The 21,070-nt window shown below is 42.1% G+C and overlaps 2 protein-coding genes across 2 annotated transcripts in view; both read left to right on the top strand.

Moving 5' to 3' along the window:
• Window positions 1-21,070, top strand: part of LOC115322145 (trypsin-1-like) — a 106,864-nt gene that overhangs the window by 32,766 nt on the left and 53,028 nt on the right. The window lies entirely within an intron of this gene.
• LOC8038271 (high mobility group protein 20A) overlaps window positions 1-21,070 on the top strand; it is a 50,163-nt gene that overhangs the window by 16,459 nt on the left and 12,634 nt on the right. The window contains exons 4-7 of the mRNA XM_029982452.3: window positions 4,437-4,643; window positions 6,273-6,390; window positions 8,181-8,218; window positions 10,279-10,363. Of these exons, the coding sequence (XP_029838312.2) occupies window positions 4,437-4,643; window positions 6,273-6,390; window positions 8,181-8,218; window positions 10,279-10,363 (448 nt within the window). The remainder of the gene's footprint in view (window positions 1-4,436; window positions 4,644-6,272; window positions 6,391-8,180; window positions 8,219-10,278; window positions 10,364-21,070) is intronic.

The raw sequence follows: 21,070 nt of genomic DNA, 5'->3' as shown, positions 1-21,070 counted from the left end.
GATCTCACACTGATCATGAAGTTTCTACACTTAACCGATAACGAGGCACCAGTCGATGGGCACGTAAACTTAAAGCTTTGAAAATTTTGGCCCGTGCTCACCAGACTTACCGAGAAGTTTCAGACTCCTTACACGATGGAGCGAGATGTGTCCATGGATGAGAGCTACCTTCGCTTCAAGGGCAAGTTATCATGGAAGCAGTACATGACTTTGAAACATGCCCATTTCAGCGTAAAGGTTTTTGTTTTATACGAGTCATCAAGTGGACACATTTGGAACATGCTTATGTACACCGGGAAAGGTGCTCTTGTTGATAATGCATAAGTAGCCATGGATACACGCGTGCTACTTTCCCTTATGAGTCCCCTTCTCGATTTGGGCCACTGTGTAACCGTGGACAAGTATTACGACTTGCCTGAACTAGTCGAAGCACTGATTGAGCACAAGACACATGTGTATGGGACAGCACGACCTGGTTGCAGGAACATGCCAAACTTTGCTACAAAACAGCTCCAGAAGGGTCATACATATGCTTATCAGAAAGGCAAGTGTCTATCACTTCCATGGAAGGATAAGAAGGTCGTAACCTTCCTCAGCATGCTGCACTTTGTGGGAATGGTTGATGTAACAAACAAGAGAGGCGAGGTGGAGTCAAAGCTACTCTTAGTGATGGAATACAACAACACTATGTGTGGTGTTGACTAAAGCGACCAAAACTTGTCCTACTACCCTTGTGCAAGGAATGGACAAAAATATACAAAAAGGTGTTTTGCCATTTGCTGGAAGGGCCATCTATAACGTGTTCGTGGTCTACCAGAAGAGTGGTGACAGTATCATGCATCTTAAGTTACGGGTCAAGTTGGTGGAAGCACTCATCCAACAGAACTGTGACCTTCAGAGCCGACCTCAAAAAGGTAGACCCCCTGACAACAGCCTGTCGAGTCTGATGGAGCGACATTTTCCCAACTATCTGTTACCAACTGAGAAGAAAGAGCCCGACAAGAAAATGCGTCGTGTGCATGAAATAAATAAATATTATTAGGTACGTACTAAGCATGCCATAGCATGCTTAGTACGTACCACACCAAGACAAACTTCTAACACTCGGAAACAAGTCTGAGCTTGAAGTCTTGGAACAAATTAAGCTTAGCACTATAGGAAAAAAAAAGACTCCCTTATTTGTGACTGTTTTATGTTGATGTTCAGCCAAACATTTTGTGAGCATGTGGGTGGTATAAAACTTCATTTAAGCACTGAAGCTCACTTTTTCATATTTTTGCATATTTTTGTTTAATTTTTTAACACATGTTTTTGGTAAAATATTGCTTATGGTGTCACTCTGAGAACCATATTAAACACTTCCTACCACTAAAAATATCAGGATTTTGGGCATGTTTTTTCAGAATCATTACAGTATTGAAAGGGTTAAACAAGGAAAGCAACGCTTTAATCGACAGCGGTAACAATATAAGAGGAGGATGGTTGTCTAGGTGTGAGCCTATAGGGATGAGGATTTAAAGTGTTGATAAGAAGTAGTGCAACTAACCTTCACCCCAATGGCCACCCTACTTGACTGGGTAACACTAAAGACTCTGAGTCATGAAATAGTAGCGCCAAGCTCCCTGCATGGTCGCCATGTTGATTTATGGAATGAGCAGTTTCTCCTTGGGGGACCTTTCCGTTCTTGGTGAGCCGGTCTACATTTGTGGCGTCAGGTTGCTTTCTAAAGGCATTTTCTGTTTACCGAGATTTTTTCTTGTACACATCGGCGAAACAAGTATGAATATTCACAATCGGCATGGTGCTTGGTGGCATTGAAAGATAATTTTTCTGTCTTGGAATAGACAAGAAGGACAATATCATTGTAAGGGATCTGTGGAGACAAGCTTGAATGATAAGTTGATTTCATACACAGTGCCAAAGACGCTCATCTTGACAAGGAAAAGTTTCAGTACTATGACGCTCTATAACAATCTTGGCACAGCTGATTTAGAATGATCCTTTCAAAACTTCAAAAATTTTAAAGGACCTAAGTGGTGATTGCCATGGGAACAGAGACTGATCAGTTAATCGCCTTGCAAAGTTTTGGTCGTCTGTGTGTTAGTACCTGTGTCCTCCTAGCAGGCAGGGCAGCTCAATAGCACAACTTTCCCAGGATCCGGTGACCCTAGGTACGAATGCCCCTATATACTGAAAGGTAGCATTAAAAGAACTTTGAAGTTTTCAACTCGGAAAGCTAAAATAACCGCTTAAGCTGCTTGGCGCAATACCAGCTGAGGCAACCAGATTATTCTGAATCGATATGATCATACATTTTCTCCTACATCTTCAATGCCAGACATTGGACTTGAAGCCTTAGGTTCAAGACGTGTTGTGGAACAACTAAAGCTGCTACACAAAATAGTGAATAAGAACTGTGTAGTTATTTGAGAAAAGTATATTGATTTCATTACTCAATCATGCACTCGCAGCTTCCATCCTCTAGATGTTCTACCGTATACATGTCACCTCACATGTTTTAAATATTCTTTTTTCCCGAAAACCATCAATAGTTAAAACAGCATTGATGGAGCTATTCATTCACTTGAACTTGAGAAATTTATATTATAAGTGTACTAGGTTTTTGTTGGTATATGTTGTTGTTTTGTTGAGGCATTTTTAATTGCTGGTATTGTTTTCTAAAGGGTGCATACTTCATACAATTTATTGTGTTGTATTGATGTGCAATGTATTCTTTTCCACTCCTGCAATAGCCCTTTTTAAAAAAACAGAAAAAAAATTTTTTTTAACAGTTTGGTTGGGACACATGTGTTGAAAAATGAATTTTCAGGGGCCCTGTAAGGTAACAACATTTTGAAATAATAAATAAATTCCTCCTCCCTCTGCGTTTTTCTCTTCTCCATTGTGGATGATCCTCCTCACCCTCTTTCCGCGCTATGCCCCTTGCCGCCATTTTCATGTGAAGCCCACAAGGTGCGTGCCTATGTGTGCCGGGCCGTACTTGTTGCTATTGCATCGGTGGACTAGAGAATTTTTTTCTTTTTAAATATGAACACAGTTCTGTTTTCTAACCTGAGAAAACTAGCGTTTGTACACCTTTATTGGAGTTTAAAGTACCGGAAGCTGTCTTGATCGACAAATGCAGCGATGTGATTTCTGTGCCAATTGTGCCAAACTGCGCCAAGGGGCTAACTCTGCTACACCCTGCTACATTTTGCCAAAATATGGGTAATCTGCGCCAAGCCTGCACCACAAAACCCATTTTGGTCGCCTTTCAAAACCGAAACTAAACAGAGTACAGTAATTGAGCATGCGTGTGTTATATGGCGCAAATGACCGGCCAGTCACAAAGTACCCTGCATCAATTGTCCATGTATGAGGGGGAGGGGGGAGAGGAGGCCCCAGCAAAATGGAAGATTTCGGGGGGGGGGGGGGGGGGGAGGGGGGAGGGAGGGAGGGGTGCCCTCGCCCCCTATGATACAGTGCCTCAAATACTTGTCTCCTTGGAGGCAGTCAAAGCTTTTTTGACCGATCCGGTGGAGCCATTGTCTTCGTAAACTTGGGGAAGAAAACGAGAAAGGACGGACAAACACAAACTTCCTCAAGTTTACTATCCATACCAACCCGCTCGTTCTGTCCCTACATTGTCTTCGTTGCTGAAGATTTTTTTTTTTTCCGTTAGGTGAATAAAAAGCTTCCCTTTTGCAATGCTGTTTGTACAATCCACATTGCAGCAAGATGGCATCGCGTTGTTTCCGAGGTCATGGTACAAAAAAAAAAGTGCAACCTATGGCGGACTGTAAGCAACGGAGTCACCGCCATACCTCGCACGAAAATGGTGCCGATTCAGAGCAGACGACCGAATTGTGCGGGATTATGGGAAGGTAACAGTCATGTGTTGCACCCAGTCCAACTAAGCAAGGGGAAAAAAATATTTGTAGATGAGGGGCATGGGCGAGGAGGAATTTCTCTTCCCCATTTCAGAGAATTGTTCACGCTACCTTTTAGTACGTAGGGACCTTAGGTATCACGGGTGGACTACCTGACTTTCGGAGGACTGTAGTCAAGCCCACTTTTTTTGTGTTGCATGGCCCAGCCACTTTACGAGTTACCAGCAAACCATCATAGATACATTGTCTATGGCAGATGACCTAATACCCAGCTGTACTTGCCAGTCAGCAACAATACACAATTTAATTTCCATGCAAAGTAGCTCTCTTAATTGTCTTCATTTCAAGGTTGTTACTTCCATTGTTACGTTTTGCTATAACCTAACGAAGGGATAGGGAAGTGCTAACATTAGAATACTTTCAGTTCTCTGTTTTTGCACTGTTAATTTTCCTACCAAAGATCTTTTTTCTTCACCGTTGACTGAAAAACAGTGGCTGTGTGTTATCCTCCCATTTTTAATAATTCGTCCTTTTTTTCACTCGCAGAAAAAGAAATCCAAATGGCCCAAGGTCAAAAAGCGAAAGAAGGCTGCACGAGATGTGAATGCTCCAGAGAAGCCGCTCACAGGATATGTTCGCTTCTTGAATGATAGACGTGAAAGAGTGAGGGCAGACAACCCAACTGCTAATTTCCCGGATATCACCAAGATTTTGGCAAATGAATGGAGCAAGCTGGAACCAACGGACAAGCAGGCAATTATGTTTTCAGTTTCTTCCTTTAGAAAATTGGAAGATTTATAACTTTCTTAGCTTGTTAAAAATGAACACAATCTGAGCTATGAACTGTGACACACTTTTTTTTTTAGCTCGGCATACTTTTACTGGTTTTATTTAGAAAGGGAAAAACATTTTTTTAATGTATACTATGTGTAAAAGTTTACCTTTCTTTCCAGTGATATATGTGATGTCTCCATTCAAGCCAAGACCATATGTTCTTTGGTTTGCTTTTCTCTTTGTGACCACAGCACAGTTACTGTATTGTAGCATAGTAACAAGTGATGTTTACGCCAGTGGTGCCATTGCAAAGAGCAAGCAGCTACCATATGAAAGCGTGGCGATCTGTAACTTAAATGATTATGGCTTAAAATGCAATGACAAGATACATACAAGAAGTATAGCAAGGCAACATGCACAACATAAAAGGAAGAAACAAGTATGATGAAGCAGATATTGACGGGCTCTAAACGGCCTCTTAACAGAACAGGGAACATTGAATTTCACTGGTCATCTAAATTGGGCTTACTATATTGGATTGTAAAAACCGCGCATGCATTAAAAAAAAAAAGCATTACGTAATGTGCATTTATATTTTACAACAATTATGATTTCCAAAAATGCCCTCTCAACATTTAAGTATAAACTGCATGCAAGTGATTTGGAGAGCGATGAGACAAGCGATGGCAACCTGCTTCGCTGTCACTCGGTCAGTCGCACGATGAGTCAAATCGCTTGAAAGCGATGAGAGCAAGCGACCAAGGTGATAAGCAATGCGACAAGTGACAGTGAGAAATCCCCGTTGCTCGTTGCTGACTCTCGTCACTGTCGCTGTTGCTTGTCTTGTCGCTCGCTAAATCGCTTTCATGCGGTTCAGCCTTTACACTCACAACTGGCATGCTGATTGTGTTTAATTAGTAATTAACTAATTCAGTAATTAAGTTAGCTTAATTAAGCTTCAGTAATTAAAGCTAGCCAATCAGTTTAATGTGAGTGCCAAGAAGACATTCAGTACCATATTCAAATGCACTGCATACCCTTCACAACACTCTGGTTTCACTGCTTTAATCTCGTCACTGGCTGCGACAGCAAGTTTAAAAATACCCTTATTCATTTCAAAGCTGTGAAACATTTCAGACAATGAAACAATCCAAACCCTATCTTCAAAGGTCGGCAAACTTGACACATAAAACTCCGTCACAAAAGAGGGCAGGAATTTATTCCCCCAAAACAAGTATAAACACTACCCTAAAAAAGGCTGCTTGCTGTTGATTCCTCCCCCACCCAGAATGACGAAGGGCAATCCCGACGATGGGCCGACAACTCTATAGTGACGTGTGTCATGAGGTCACACAATGGCAAACACCCTCTTCTCCTCAACTGTATCATACTGCTCTTCATTTCCATACTGCCTGTTTTCAGTTCACATTAGAAAAAAGTAATTTGGCATATCTCCATTGGCTTGTTTGGTTTTTGAAAACAGCTAACCCTTTCTATCGAAATTGGCTGTACTATGAGAAGTGTATTTTGAAAACATGATTCAAGTATGCCGCCACAATTTGGCTGTGCCCTGCTGAGTGTACATTGTGTCTCGCATGGATAATGCAGAAATACCTGGATGAAGCGGAAAAAGACAGAGAGCGATACACTAAAGAAATGGAGCAGTATCAGCAAACGGAAGCCTATAAGCTTTTCACAAAAAAGAAGCACGAGAAGAAAACAAAAGGTACTGGTGCATGCTTTCTTGCCACTTTAAAGATTGAGGGCCAAGCGGGTCACTTAATGGAGCATACATTTATAAAGCCTAGGAATGCTAAGAGGGTTCATTTGAATAGAATGTGAAGAAGTTTGGTTTTTGTATGATTGGCTTCCTATGTTCAATCTTCATATCTGCTTGTGGAACAAATGCTGAAAGTTTTATGTTATCTTTATTGTTTCTGTCTTAAGGGGATACTTAATTGAAACTTATTATATGCAAACTATAGTCGAATAGGATCAGTAATACCTGTAATTGATAGTTGCACACATACATTTGAATGGGGATAGCTATATCCTTCTAAATGGCATAGTTTGGCAAACGCTTCAAAATCAGCCATTGAAGAACGCGTTGCGCCTCGGGTAGCATACTGTAGTTATGAGCTTTGCCATGTGGTGGCATCAGTGTGTTACAAGCACGTTCAGCTGAAGTACCTGAGGATTGAACGACCACACCATTTCATCAATCCCAACGTCCTAATCGTCTCACTGCCACCACCGCGTTTGCAGAGTGCTCGAGCTGCAGGCTACCTGTGGTTGTGCATGTAGAATACCATGTCAACACAAAGATTATTACTAAAATAACGAGCTTTGTCCACAACGTGTGCATCGGCTTGCTTGTAGCGAGGTCACAGCCAAGTGATTCGATTATCCGGTCAAGCCATGCTGTTGGCATGTCTACATACCACTTCAGTGCCTTTGCACTCTGTTTGTAGTAGAAGTCTTCACTACAGAAGTGATTGCTGCACAAGTGTGGGATCCAATGAACGGGTAATACAAACAGCTTCGGCGTCTCAAGATGGTTGGTACACTACATTGCTGCCGCAGTCCTCTGCCACAAAATGGCAAAATAGCGCAGAATGTTTGCAAACATTTGATCCATCCAACGAAGCAAACAAACTGAAGGAGACGACCTCGCGGCCATTAGCTTCAGTCAAAACGGGAATGGCTTGTCAATGCCGCTTGCAGATGCAGCCTAGTATGGCCTATTCAACGGTTGCATTCTCCGCCAGTCTCTCACGTTTGTGTACATGCCCAATTTGTGTATATTAGTACGCCATACCCCCGCAACACAGCGCTGCCCCTATGAGGCCAATGACATAAGGACCCTCCAACGAAGCTTCAGAGGCATCCATCCACTGGGTGAAATTAGCTTATGTTTTAATTTGGTTTAAAGTATCTTTTCTTCCACTTTCCAACGAACAACTGGTGTTTCTGAGGTCTTTGTTCTTGATAGTCCATATTTAGGCAAAGAAATAAACACTAAAATTTTGTTTCCATACCCTTTTAATGAATTGTAGTCTACCTTGAGGCATATAACAATGCACCTTCTTTCAGTAAGCTTCTGCACATGCGTACACGACCTCCCCTGGCCTTGCTTCCCACTGTCATCATTTTTGCAGAGCAAAGTTCTGGTCGACCAACATATTCAACACCTATCTTTGTGCATATTTAGTCTTTTTTGGCGATTCTTGTTTGAGTATACGCTAGCATGGGGTACATAAAAGGCGGCGAATATCAACACAATGGCACAGTGCCAATGTATTCTGACAGGCGGAGGCAAGTTGGGCTGCCCTTCATTTGAAGTTCGAAGACAACTACTGAAAAAAGGTCCATTTCCTTTGAATTAGTATAATATACCAAGTAAGCTCTAATGTCAACTGGAAAAAATGGCACTATTTTAGCTGTTTGATTTGTGTTTCTTTTATGATTCCAACAAATGTTTGTTTGGGGCTCATGATTGCGCTCTGTTGTTTTCAGGAGTGGAGGAAACAGCTGCAAATGGACCAGCTGCTGAAGTAAGGAACCTCCTTTCTCTTCTTTAATGTTGATTTTTTTACTTAGTAAGTTCAAGCGGTACTACATCGTAAATCTGAAATGTTTGGAAGAATGGTGTGTTGTACTTGCTCCTTGTTTTTTAAGTTTTTAACACACTAACCAAATACCAAATTGTAAATTTTCCATTTTTTTTAATTATGGTACTTGCATTTTTTTGTTGCCTGTTTGCAGGGATGGGCAAAATACATGCAAATATGTATCAAAATACAAATACAAAATACTTTGTCAAAAATGTATTTAATTACAAATCTAATTACATTTACAAATAAGTATTTAAATACAAGATACAAATACAACCAAATGTATTTGGTCTCCTCCAAGTACTTTTTCAAATACATTCCTCAAAATCTGCGTCAGCGACTTCAAGGCACCTGCAACGGGTTTCTGGGCATCGCATTATAATTTTGCATTGCACACTCGGGAGCTAGTGTGCGAGTCTCTAGTAACGTAATAGAAATATGATCACAAAAAAACATAATCAGCCTGGACGTAGTAGGTGAAAAAAGTACAGAGCTTCAAGCAGCTTTTTTTGTCGATTACATTTTGGCATAGACCAACAAAGAACCGAGACGACCAAGACGCGCAGCACTAGCTAGAGAATTTTTTATTTGCAACTCGCACCACTTACAAAAATCTGGACGACCCCCGCATTTAGAATGTTCCAGGCAAAAATATGGAGGGAAATCAGGCTGGAAAGCATCACAAGTTGTCACAGGCACTTATTTAGCCAGTCTGCCTGTGAACGTCGATTTCGTCGCAATTCTTGCCCTGGACTAGCACCGTAATCGCAAAGTCACCAAACGCTTGTGCTTGATAGAGAGACACCGCATTCGGTGCAGGACGTAGTTTTCTTCCTGCTCTGGACAGTGACAATAAATTTGAGTAATGTATTTTCTCCCACAAAATTGTATTTAATTACAATTGTATTTGAAATACCCATGTTTTAGTATTTAAATACACACGTCAAATACATTACCCAATTTGTAATTAAATACAAATGCAAAATACACAAAGTATTTGAAATACGTATTTCAAATACTTGTATTTGAAATACTGCCCATCCCTGCCTGTTTGTAATGTTGAAGGATCGCAAAGAGTGTTCGTTTCTCTGATTATGCATTACTTTGAGATTGCAATCTTTAGCCATATGTTTTAAGGCCTCACTCCACAGCTTTATGCTTTATCTCATGTCCATCAAAGCAGTTCTGTGCGGAAGTAAGAATCGGTGCTGTTGCAGTTTCTTGAGTTCCTTGGGTTCCCTGAAACGGGGCACAAGACTCGGAAAGCATATGAAGAATGTGAACAAAGCAGTGCATCTTACCTTTTCAAAGCCAGCTTGTTGAACGTGGCTGCGAGACTTAACATCCTTTCAATTTTGAGTGCACAGGGGGGTTGGGGCCTATGAAGAATGCTATGCTGGGCAGTATCTCGTGTAATCTTAGTTTGTTTATTGCATTTTGATCTGCTGTACAGACCAAACCGTGGTAATATAGCGAGCACCTCAGTCTTCATTCATTGATTCATTCATTCATCTTTATTAGCTGAACTTGAGGTACTCTGGGTGGCTCGCAAGGCTAGGCAGATAGGCGGGGGCCCGCACACGGGAGCGTCTGCTAGCCAGCCACCTAGAGTTTGTGCATTGTGCATTGTGCAGCTTGTGATGATGCTTGCATGAGGGCCCAAAGGTTTTTATTGAAATGTTATCTTGCTAGGTGAGCCCAGTATCATTCTCAGGGCATGCTTTAACAAGCAGTAAATTTTCGTATTGAGAGATATTGCGAGGATTATGTAAAAGAAGCCCTCAAATAAAGTGATGAGTGAATTGGTGAGTGACTGTAGGTTACCAGAAACCCTCTTTGTTTCATTTCTAAGCATGATGCCAGCTGCATGTGACCAGTGCTCAGATTACGGCAGTTGCCCACAATCAAATGTTTGCTCTACCGGATCAGTCGTACTGCAGAAAGAAAACAGCGGAAGCTTTAAATCTGCAATGATGTTTCGTATCGTACTCTGCATGCAGGCAGCGAGTGAAGACAGCCGGAAGGACGACGGCCTTGGCTTTGACATTCCAATATTCACGGAGGAGTTTCTGGATCACAACAAAGGTACTGCAACTTGGCTGCTCTGATGTCTGCTTTATGCTCATTACTTAGTGCTCTTTTCAGGCACCTTGTAGAAATAAGACTCCTGCTTATGTTTGCTCCTCCGAGGGCCTATGTCACTGGTGGCCAGATTGTGGCTCTTTGCGGGTCTAAGTGTGGCTTGCAATTCCCTAGTGAGCATACCCCTCCCCCCCCTCCCCCAATAATCTCTCTACCACGCATTCATTGACCGTCTTTATTACCGGTCAAGCCTCTTATATTGTTGCGAGCTCTGATAAACTGGCTCTGCATTTCAACTGTGGGTGTAAGCAAGGCAGCTTGTACATTTTTTTTTTCTGTTGAAACAGAGAAGCGAGTTTAATGACTGAAAAACACTATAGACCAACACACTGTTTACAAACAAGCCCACATTTACCCAAACTAGTTTTGGGCACTGTGCGTGCACAAAAAGCCAGGTTGGAGTGAGATAAAGCGTCTGCCCTGTGTGCAGTGCCAACAGCAGCGCCATTGCTGTGGCCTGACATCAAAGAGTTAAGTTGGAGTATAAGATTCTCAGTGTGGCAATGGAACAGGGCTCTTGCATGCACGCTTTTATCGTGGTATGTGCCCTTTTGCTTTCAGCAGCAAGTGTAGCAAGCAACAAGCAAGTCTAAGCTGGGGAGGCCTCCCGTTCTTAAAGGGGCCCTGCAATCATATTTAAGCGTCTACCTTTTTTGCGGTTTCCACGTCTCTTGGGCTTCGGGCAAGCCAGTGGGCACGGAGAGAGTAACTAAATATCAGTGCGTCATATTTTAACCAAACTACGCGGAAAACTCCTCCACTGACGAGGGCGACCCGCGGTACCAAAAGCGCGCAAAATGTGACGTCTTTGGTCCTCGGCTTACCATTGGTCAGAGCCGCTAAATGCTTCTTTTTAGTCGAAATACAAAATATAAGTGGCGCGAACCGTTTCAGTTATTTATAAAAGTAGTTTCTGTTCAGTATTTTAGATCAAAAAAGAAACGAATGCAGTTCATAAAGTACCGAAACAAGAAATGACCCGTCGACATACCCGCCACCAAGCGGTGGAAAAGACGGCGCATACTAGAAAGGAACAGTGGGATCAGGCGCCGACACTAAAAGGTCCCGGATGTACGCGGCGACCGGCTCCGAGCGTTCCGAAGGCCTTCGGCGAGAAGCTTTGTCTTGCGGTTTGGCTGTTTCACGGTATGGCAGCGCAAAGCAGCTCCCATTCTAAAGTGATCTTTACCCTGTGTTTGCTGTCTTTTGTGGTCGATGAAGTGTCATGCCGAATGAGTATTTAATCGCGCAGAAAATGCAATGAGGGCCGCTCTGGCTGCCCGCTGCATACAGCCTATCCAGAACACGCTTTAATGGCGCCCTCTCGCACCGTCGACACGGAGTGCGGCAGCCGTGAGCACTCAATGAGCTCACTACTTCTCTTCTAGTTCACGGCCACTCTGAAGCAACCAAGGACGTCATGAGGGAGGTTATTTTTTGCTTGTTTTTGTAATTTTAATTTGCTTATAACTTTTAAAATAAAGGGAATTTCGAGAAAAGAAAAGTTTTACTAAGTTACTATGTTCAGTGCGCTCAGGTTCGGTGCAAATTAAAAATTAGTGAAAAAGTCATTGCAGGGCCCCTTTAAAGAGCTCCTAGAGCTGCATACTGCACTTTTGTGACATTGCGCATAGCACCGCCCAGACTGCTTTGCCCGTACCGGGGAAGCGCGCTCGCGTGTCTCCTCCCAAAATTCTTATGGCTACATCGAACCAGCCAGATAAAGGGCATCCGGGTCAGTGAAATAGTGAGCAGTTGCGTCATGGGTGGAATTCTCTATGCCTACCACAGTGATGTGATTTCTGCGCCAATTGTGCCAAACTGCACCAAGAGACTAGCCCTGCTACATTTTGCCAAAATATGGTTAATCTGCGCCAAGCCTGCGCCAAAGGACCAAATTCGGTCGCCCCTCGAAACCAAAACTGAGTACCGTAACAGAGCATGCGTGTGTTATGTGGCGCAAGCGACCGCCCGACGCAAAGTGCCCTGCATCCCGTCTTGCATGGTTTTCCCGCCGTCTCGCGTTTCGCGCTCTCGTCGTCTTGTGGGTCTCGCCTCGTGTCTTTTTTAAAATATTTTCAACGATAGACGCGGGTGTGTGCAGACGCTTCGATGCTAGTGTGCCGGGTACCAGCCACGCAATCATGCTGTGAAACAAAACTATGTTTTTGCGTGGCAAGAGTTACTTTGTGAGCTGAAGCACTTGCTCCTGAAAGCAAGGGCCATGGGAAAACTATATTTGGTCCCTGGCTTCCAGTCACCGTGGTCGTGCGACGTCGGGTATTGCCGTCCCCACGTCGCTGCAGATATGGCGCTTTCGAAAATAAAACTAAGCACCGCCGCATGTGCATCAACATTCCTGTCCTTGTTCAGATCGTACATTACTACAGAAATCCCTCTTTAAGTCAAAGACTGCTTTGTCGAAGTATTGATTACCTAGGTTTCTCTCAGTGGGCTTTCTTTCGAGAGGGACCCCGGTACGTGAAAAATTACCGCGAAAGAAAGTTGGTGAAGAGAAGTGAGTTAAAGCAAAGAAGACAATGTCTGCACGCTGAACGCCAACAGCGCCCTTGTAATGGTTGCGGTTTCAATCGAACAGCCGTTGTCTCCTCTCGCCCGACGAAGCACGCGCAACTGCAAGCCTGCCGAAGTTTCCCTCACGTGCATGCGAACATGATTGAACGACAGAGGCACCAGCCAGGATGTGTGCAATCCATTGTTTTACGTTTGCTTACTTTTGACGAAAATCTGGCATGTCGGGAACCAGTAAAATGGTGGCAAGCGGTTTTTCGGAATTGCTCGGCAATGCATACAGCAATGCGCTGTACACTTGTGGGATGTCTCGGCAGTAAAACCACAAGCAGCGAGTTCCGTCACCACAAGTCACGTCAGAGCACAACACAACACGAAGTGCCCTTCGTTTGCACAGCACTTAAAACAAATATTTTGATTTTTCTAAGACTATCTGCTCCAAAAGTCACTTTTGCTGCTCCGAAACATCGTCTTGGCTGCTCCAAAACAGTGTTTTGGTTGCTCCAAAGGCCACATTTGCTGCTCCAAAACACCGTTTTGGCTGTTCCGAAAGGTGCTCCAAAATGGCTTAGGCCAATCACATCACTGCTACCAACCGAGATAAAAGAAATAAAAAAAAGTCTACGTGCCCCCTTTTTACTGTGGCTTCATTTAAAGGGGGGGTGCAACGATTTCCGGACTTCGATCAAAAATTCGTGGAAGTTGCCCTCTGACACTTGTAAAGAACAGAAAACCGATTTTGCCTGCGTGTCCTAGTTGTGTAAAACAAAAGATACCGTATTGGCATTTCTGGCACCCCTCAACTCCCTCCCACTGTTCAGGGTTACACCTGGTCCCACTCATAGTAACGTAATTAGGGGTGAGGTTCCTGTGTGCTCTCTCAGAGGACTCTCCCCTCTCTCTGCTGACATTAGCGGGTGTTATGCTGCAGCTTAGAATCGAGTGATGTCACGTCATCTTCTCGCCATAGGTTCTTTCGGCTGCCACTCACGGCTGCAGGTCGGGGAAAAACTCGACTTTGACTTTGTGGTAATGCAGTAGAATAGCGACATTTTTTTTATGAAGGAAATGTTTTCTCTATCCTCCGAGACACAATAAACAACGTAAAAATGACGAGATGCAAATTCTTTTAATCTTAAAGTCGTTGCAACCCTCCTTTGAGGGGGAACACTGCTCAGAAAAAAACTATTTCTGCAAAAGTTGTTGATTTCGAAAATTTCCATAATTACATCCACCAACACCTAGAGAGTATTCCCAGAAAGTTTCATTAGTTTACACTGGATAGTTAATTTGTTATATATTATTTTCGGTCCACCGATGATAAAGAGAAGGTAGAGGTTAGATGGTGCTGTTGGAATGCATTTTTTCCTGTTACACTTTTTTGCATAAATTTCACCTTACTGACACATCAAAATCATATTTTTTTTGTTATCCGAAATGATAGAAAATGATGCCGGGACATTGCCCTCAAAATTCGAAACTTGGGAATTCAGTATTGGTGAATTAAGAAAATCTTCTGCGAGTCGACTTTCTTTCGGACCTCCGCTCCACGCTACAAAGCAAAGCGCCATTTCCACCGCGACCCGAAGCAAAGAGGAGGTGAGGAGGCGGTATAGAAAGGCGCTGGCGTGGGAAAAAAAACCGGTTTCTTCCCCGACTCGCCGATCATCCTCTGCTAGAGCGCCACCAAGTTTTCCGACGGAGGATACAAATCCAGGAAGCGAAATCACACCGGACTCTGATTTATGGTATTTCAAAAATAGGGGCCGTAGTGCGTTCGAAATTGCGTTAAAAAACCTGATTTACAATTGCCGTTATTAAATGTTATAGAAATGTTGCCTACAAAGCTTCTAAATTTCCTGATTTCTGACGTCACCAATCAAAAGAAGCAAGGAGGTGAGCAGTGGGGGAGAACAGCGGCAAAAATAAAAAGGTGCGCGCTCGTGCAAGGAAATTTTTTTTTACAATGAGTTCTTTTTGTGTGTCTATGACTACAACTTGCATCATTTTAAAGTCTATGACTACAACTTGCATCGCTTTAGACAATAAAAAAAAATACGACCTTTGGGGTGTCGGTGCCCCTTTAATAAAACTAACGTTTCAGTATGAAACTATCGAGTCTTAATATTTGCGGCTTATATGCCGAAATTTTATGGAGCCGGTTACTATTAACTTAGATTTTGGATTTTCGTGTTTCTCTATTAGGAAAAATTGTAATTTGCAAAACTTGGTAAATGCATCAAAAAAGGAAGTTATTTCATAATTTTTATTATATTTAGAAAATGCATATTTTTATAAATTTCTTTTTATAGTAACCAGCAACAGGTTTTTCAGCATGCATTCCACCAGAAAAATATGTGGTTATCAACACCATTCCTCAACGATAGATTCATTGAGCAGATTCCATGCAAAACTATGCTTTATTTCGTTCTGGGAGTTAGTACCTCATAAAATTGGTTCACAGGGCTGACACTTAGCATGCCCGCCATCTTTATGGCTACAAACACCACCTGCAAATACCACACTGGTGGAGAGAGTGGCTTAAAAGTTGACATTCCCAGGTAGTGTCCTCTCTTTTAAGGGGGCATGTGCAATGGAAAACAATTTTATTTTTAATATTTATATTGGCTGAAGGAAAATTTCACAGATTATAATGCCTAATCTCATTTTAATAAATAAATCTGGTGTTTGTTTTTATTTAAATAGCCTGTTTTTGATGGTCTATGTGCAATGTACAAAAAAAAAAAAAGTGGGTTGTGCACACACGGGGCATGGCCGCAAACCTAAAAGAGCATCATTAAATGAGCTACTCTGGTTTAATGAACAACAAAAATAGTGAGGGCTAGGCCTCTTTTAATGTAAAATAATTGGAAATCACAAAAAAAGCTATTTTCAAGGGCTGACAAACATATCTTTAAATTCTCTTAACTATATATGCATACATCATAACCAGACCTTTTCATAGTTGCGGTCTACAGGTCCTAAAGCATATTTATGCCAAATTTGGATTTGATATAACAATATTAGCGCAAAAATTCTTGCGTATAAACAATTGTGATACTCCAAATTAAGAAAAAGAAACAAACGCGTGTGCACATTACAACAGAAATGTAACAACACTCTCTCGCGATAGGAAAACACTTTTTTATTATTTTTTTTATGAGAAATAGGAACTAGGGGTGTGCGAATACTCTAATATACAAATTCGAATCGGGTAGAAAGTTCCCGAAGAATTTGATTCGCGAATCAAATTCCTAGCATTCGGTCACTCGACTGTTCGATATATTCGGCCAAAGACAAGCGACCGGTGCGGAGCTGACAAAAAAGCGTTTTTTTTTCTTCCGATGTTAGCGCCGTAATGTTAGATAGACCAAGCGAGAAATGCCTATTGGTCCTACCACTCCATAAAAATCTAATGCACATGTTAGAAAAAAGAAAAGTAACGAATGCCACAAGCTTTTTAGCACGCAGATTTACTCATGATCGGGACACAATCTACCCTTGAAAGTTGAATCACAATCGAAACATCCCGTTTGCACCGCCTCCAGAGAGGAATTGTTGGGAGGCCGGAATTCCGCGCCATGCCTAATTCTTTTCACAAGTAAAGCCCCTCGTTTCAAATTGAAGCACCGATGTAGAACACACTTGCCGCATTCACAGAAATCGGCGACTGCACAATAAAAAAAACAAAAAAAACATGTTAACCACGCCGATAAAACCAGCCTAGTTATCGTTGTCGTTCTTTTGGAGCTGGAAATTCTGATTCGGAACGAAGCGGAACGGAAAAATAGTGTGCCTAGATTTGAGAGGGTTTCCAACCGTTCGATAGCCGCGTTTGAATTACGAATTGGAGAAGGTGACGAAAAGACGAAAGTGTCCATCGGGATTGGGCAGGCAGCGCAGGTGTCGTCGCTTTTTTCTTTGCTCGCCTTCTTTCCACGCGACAATACATCGCATGCACACTTACGACCAATCTGTGCTGGAGCAGTGTCCGTGGTTTCAGTTTCGCTTGCTGCCTCTTTTAAATCTAGGTTCTCTGAAACAGGATAGATGGACGGAGGAATGGATGCATAGCGGCGGTTAGACGGTAACTTGTGCCACCAAACCACATGTTTTTTTTCTTACTTTAGATTATATTGTTTAAGCCTGTTTACTCAGATTTAACACCTATCTGTTTATTTACGGGAAATAAAATCCCAGGTGCCCTTCTACTTCCTTAAAATTGAGACCAAATATCGCAAAATGCCCCTTTTCTGAGATATACAAATATTAAAAAAAAAAAAGTTGCGGTCTTGGGTTGTGCTTTTAACGAGAAAGAAAAAGGCACGCCTGGCTGTAACCTTGGATTTTTTGTGACGTTTAGGGTAGATAGATTATGTTTGGGCCATATAATTTGATCTTTAGTTCCCAACGTCCATCATTAGCTGCCTTTTTTTTTCATCAAACTTTTATACATTTTAGCTTTTGTTTTGTACGAGATTCATATTCTACACCAGACGCATACTCTGCACATATAATGATCTTATTTGCAGCACGCTTTGAAAAATTCCTACAAATAAAATCACTATTCGATATTCATTTCAATATTCAGGTTTTTTTTTTTAATTGATTCGGTATTCGATTTGAAAGCTACTATTCAGTATTCGTACACCCCTAATAAAAACTAATGAAGTTCTCGATTCTACGACAGCGAAATAGACAAAGTTACGAATTTAAAATGACGGCATATTTTTGATACCTAAGCTTACATGGGAAACACGGATGAAGAGCATAGTCACCAAAGGAAACAGATCAATAACTTAAACGGCATTTAAAATTTGCTTCTCAGGACACAATGTGCGTATAACATCATTGTCAAATCACAGCTGGAATTCGCTTTGTCAGTGTAGGCCCCTCATGAGCCTTTCCTAATAGATATGCTTGAGTCTGTACAGAACAAAGATGCATGCTTTATGCTCCAAGACTTCAAACGAGAAAGCAGCGTCTCGGCAATGAAAGGAAAACTTAACATCCCCCCTTTGCAGCACCGTAGAACTTTGTGAGTCTGTTAATGCTACACAGATTGTCTTACCATATTCACACGCCAAAATACACACTTTAATCATGGTATTCTTTAGAGCCATACCAAAGTGCAAACAGTATTTTTAAAAATTTGTTTTTTCCTATGACCATAATAGAATGGAATTGCTTAGAAAAAGACACTGTTGATAGCCTTACCCATAATGTATTTTCTTGCGAGGTTCTGATGATATATGCTATTTAGTATCAGTGTTGTGTTGAAAATGTGTTTGTTTGTGTTTCTGCCATCGCTTTCTTTTTATTTTTTTTTTTCTCCACCCGTGCCTGGGCCCTATGGGGTCTGCAGTATTGTGAAATAAAAATAAAAAAAATAAATAGTAGCCACACTATTAGCGCCCTCAGGCTTTTCACTTTTGGGGGGGGGGGGGGGGGTTCTGGAAAACTTGATAACTGATCTGCGGCGGGCCCCAGGAGGGTGAGGAGGGTCAGGAAAACTATGCAAATTTTTGTATTTATTTATTTCCAAGTTATAACTTGCGATTAAACAATCTTTGACGTGCTGTGTTGAGATTGCCGTGCTGCATGTTCAACTAGGAAATTAACCAATTTCGAAATTATTTCACCGGCACAAATTTTCCTGATCCGTGATGTAGTCTCTACCATGGGGTGAATAGTTCGCGGGACAAACTGTTTGTGGTTATTTTCAAATTGCGAAATCGGCGAAACATAAGTCCTTATGAACACCAAGTTGTTTATCGTACCCCCCGCTTTACGTAACTTGGCAGACGACAAAAGATTCGGCTCCTGCGACCTAGTGCGAGCTGTCAGAGCCAACCACGTGTTTTCCCGGTGCTGTACTGCCGCACGGCCGCGCCTCCCTATCGTGTGTGAGAAGAAAACTCTGCTATCTAGAAACAAAAATAATTTGAGTAATCCTGAAAAAAAGAAAAAAATAATTTAGTAATGTAATTATTTGAAAATTAATAAAATCATTGACCTAAATACTCAGCAGGAAGGACGAGAAAACATTGAAAACATGTTATAATTATTCTTAAATAATTATAAAGTGTAATCTAATCTGATGAATTCAGCGCACTAGTTTTGGCAACGGAAGGGTAATGACTTCGAAGTAGTCCCACTTACCGACTTGCCGGCGTAGATGCCGTGATCATTTGGATGAGTGGCTTCAAGGATAGGAAAAGGCTCGTCACTGACGGATTGATCAGATGAGTCTGCTGGAGACGATAGCATCTGCTGAATCACCGGTTCACGGATGCTTGGAATTGCACATTTCGGTGTTGTTGAATCCAAACCTTGACTTTTTTTGAGAAGCAGGTAAGCATCATATTTAACTGTTGCTTCAAGCAGCTTTCGGTGGTTAACTCATCTTGGACCCTCAGATTTTCTCAGCAGCAATCAAGCTCGGCAAAAAGTTGCAGCGAGTGAACGGCATCGGTGCTTAAGAAATTTTAGTGCTTCGATGGGCCTGAAAGAACGATCTAGAGAGAATGCGAAAATCAAGAAAGAGAGGGACATACAAAGAGGGCAAGAGAGAGATACGGAGAAGGAGAAAGAGAACGAGATAGCGATAAAAAAGAAGTCGGATGGAGAGAAGAAATTCAACGACATCTGCATAGCTCCGAGCTCGTTGACAGGGATCCGTCCAAATCAGCGAATTCAGAGGCTGTTAATGTCACGCACCAAGATTGCCCTCTTCCTGTTCTAGCCAATCATAGTCGGTTTAACTTCAGTTGGCTACGGGGCCCACGCACTTCTCCTTTTCCCCTTCGGGGGGCTTGTTAGACACGCCGATTTTCCATTTCAGGGGTAAAAGTAAAGCAATATACTCTATAGAACGAGGACAGGACAAAACATCTTTGCAACTGGCAGCTAGAAGAAATATTCCGCCGACCTCATTGGCTGGGACAATGGCCTGGGTGAAGAAAGAGAGGAAATAAGGGGGGGGGTTCAGAGAAGATAGAAGGGAGAATGGTATGGGTCGAGCATTTGACAAAGGAACTATATTGTTTTTCTGGGTGGCCCCATCCAAAGGTCTCGCTTTGAGTGGACATTGCATTGAGAGCCAGTATCTTCGTTGCAGGATAGACTGACAAGATATTCTTAATTATCAGCAGATGCGTCTTTAAATTCCCTGAATTTTACGACTTCTAAAGTGCACATGCCATTTCATGAGCAAGCAGTGACAGATCATTTATTTCAGTTAAGGCAATTCCTCGACCTCTTTTCCTACATCGTCCGTGTCTTTGGAATGGTGACGTAGCTTTACGACAGGCAACTCCCCGCCAAATTACTTTGGCGATCTGTGCAGCCGCCGATAGTTTTCGCTGTCTCCTCAATTAATTTTAACAGCCGGCGACGTCTTTAATTTTTATCAATTATATTCATGCTCTGCTGTTGAAAACAGCAGAGCATGTTTATAAATAAAAAAACTACAGAGCTCGAAAAATCGTGTTTTTCGCTTGCCTCGTTTACTGCAAGACATAGCTCTCAGCAAAGTGAGAGCAGTTTGCTCATCTGTACACTAGCAGCTGCGTCCATTTGTTGAGTACTCTCCTTGTGAAGCTACATACTTCGTGAGAAGATGGTGTCATTGCCGGAAACATCCTTAGAGTTAGTTTTCTGGTATACCTTGAGGTAACATTGTCGCATTGTGCTAGATGTCAGGAATGCCCACAAATCTTCCTCGTTTTGGGGCATTTTTTAAATTTTGGATAACTCCAAAACTTGGGGGGCTAAGTCGGGTGAATGGGGCAGATTGTTGATTTTTTTAATGGATTTCTTAGCTAGAGGCTTGCAAGCTCTTAATGCATCATGAGAAAGTTCATTGTATGAGGAAGAATCCACTTGTCAGGCCAGAGTTTTTATCTGTTCCTTTGAACTGATTCCCGTAACCATGTCAGCCATTTCAAATAATGTGTTGATTGACCATTTGTCCTTGTTCAAAAAATTTGTGGTAAACTATTCCTTCGTGATAGAATAAAGCCCACAAACATGGTCTTGAACTGCGGGTGAGACATGTATGCTTTTTCGGTCGAGAGCTATCCACTCCTTACGTCGTCGTGCATATTTTCTCGGCCT

Source organism: Ixodes scapularis, unplaced genomic scaffold (genome assembly GCF_016920785.2).
Source record: "Ixodes scapularis isolate PalLabHiFi unplaced genomic scaffold, ASM1692078v2 PGA_scaffold0__279_contigs__length_252992795, whole genome shotgun sequence".
In the NCBI taxonomy this organism is placed as follows: Eukaryota; Metazoa; Arthropoda; class Arachnida; order Ixodida; family Ixodidae; genus Ixodes; species Ixodes scapularis.
Note: the sequence above shows the minus strand (reverse complement) of the source record. Positions and strands in the feature narration are given on the sequence as shown.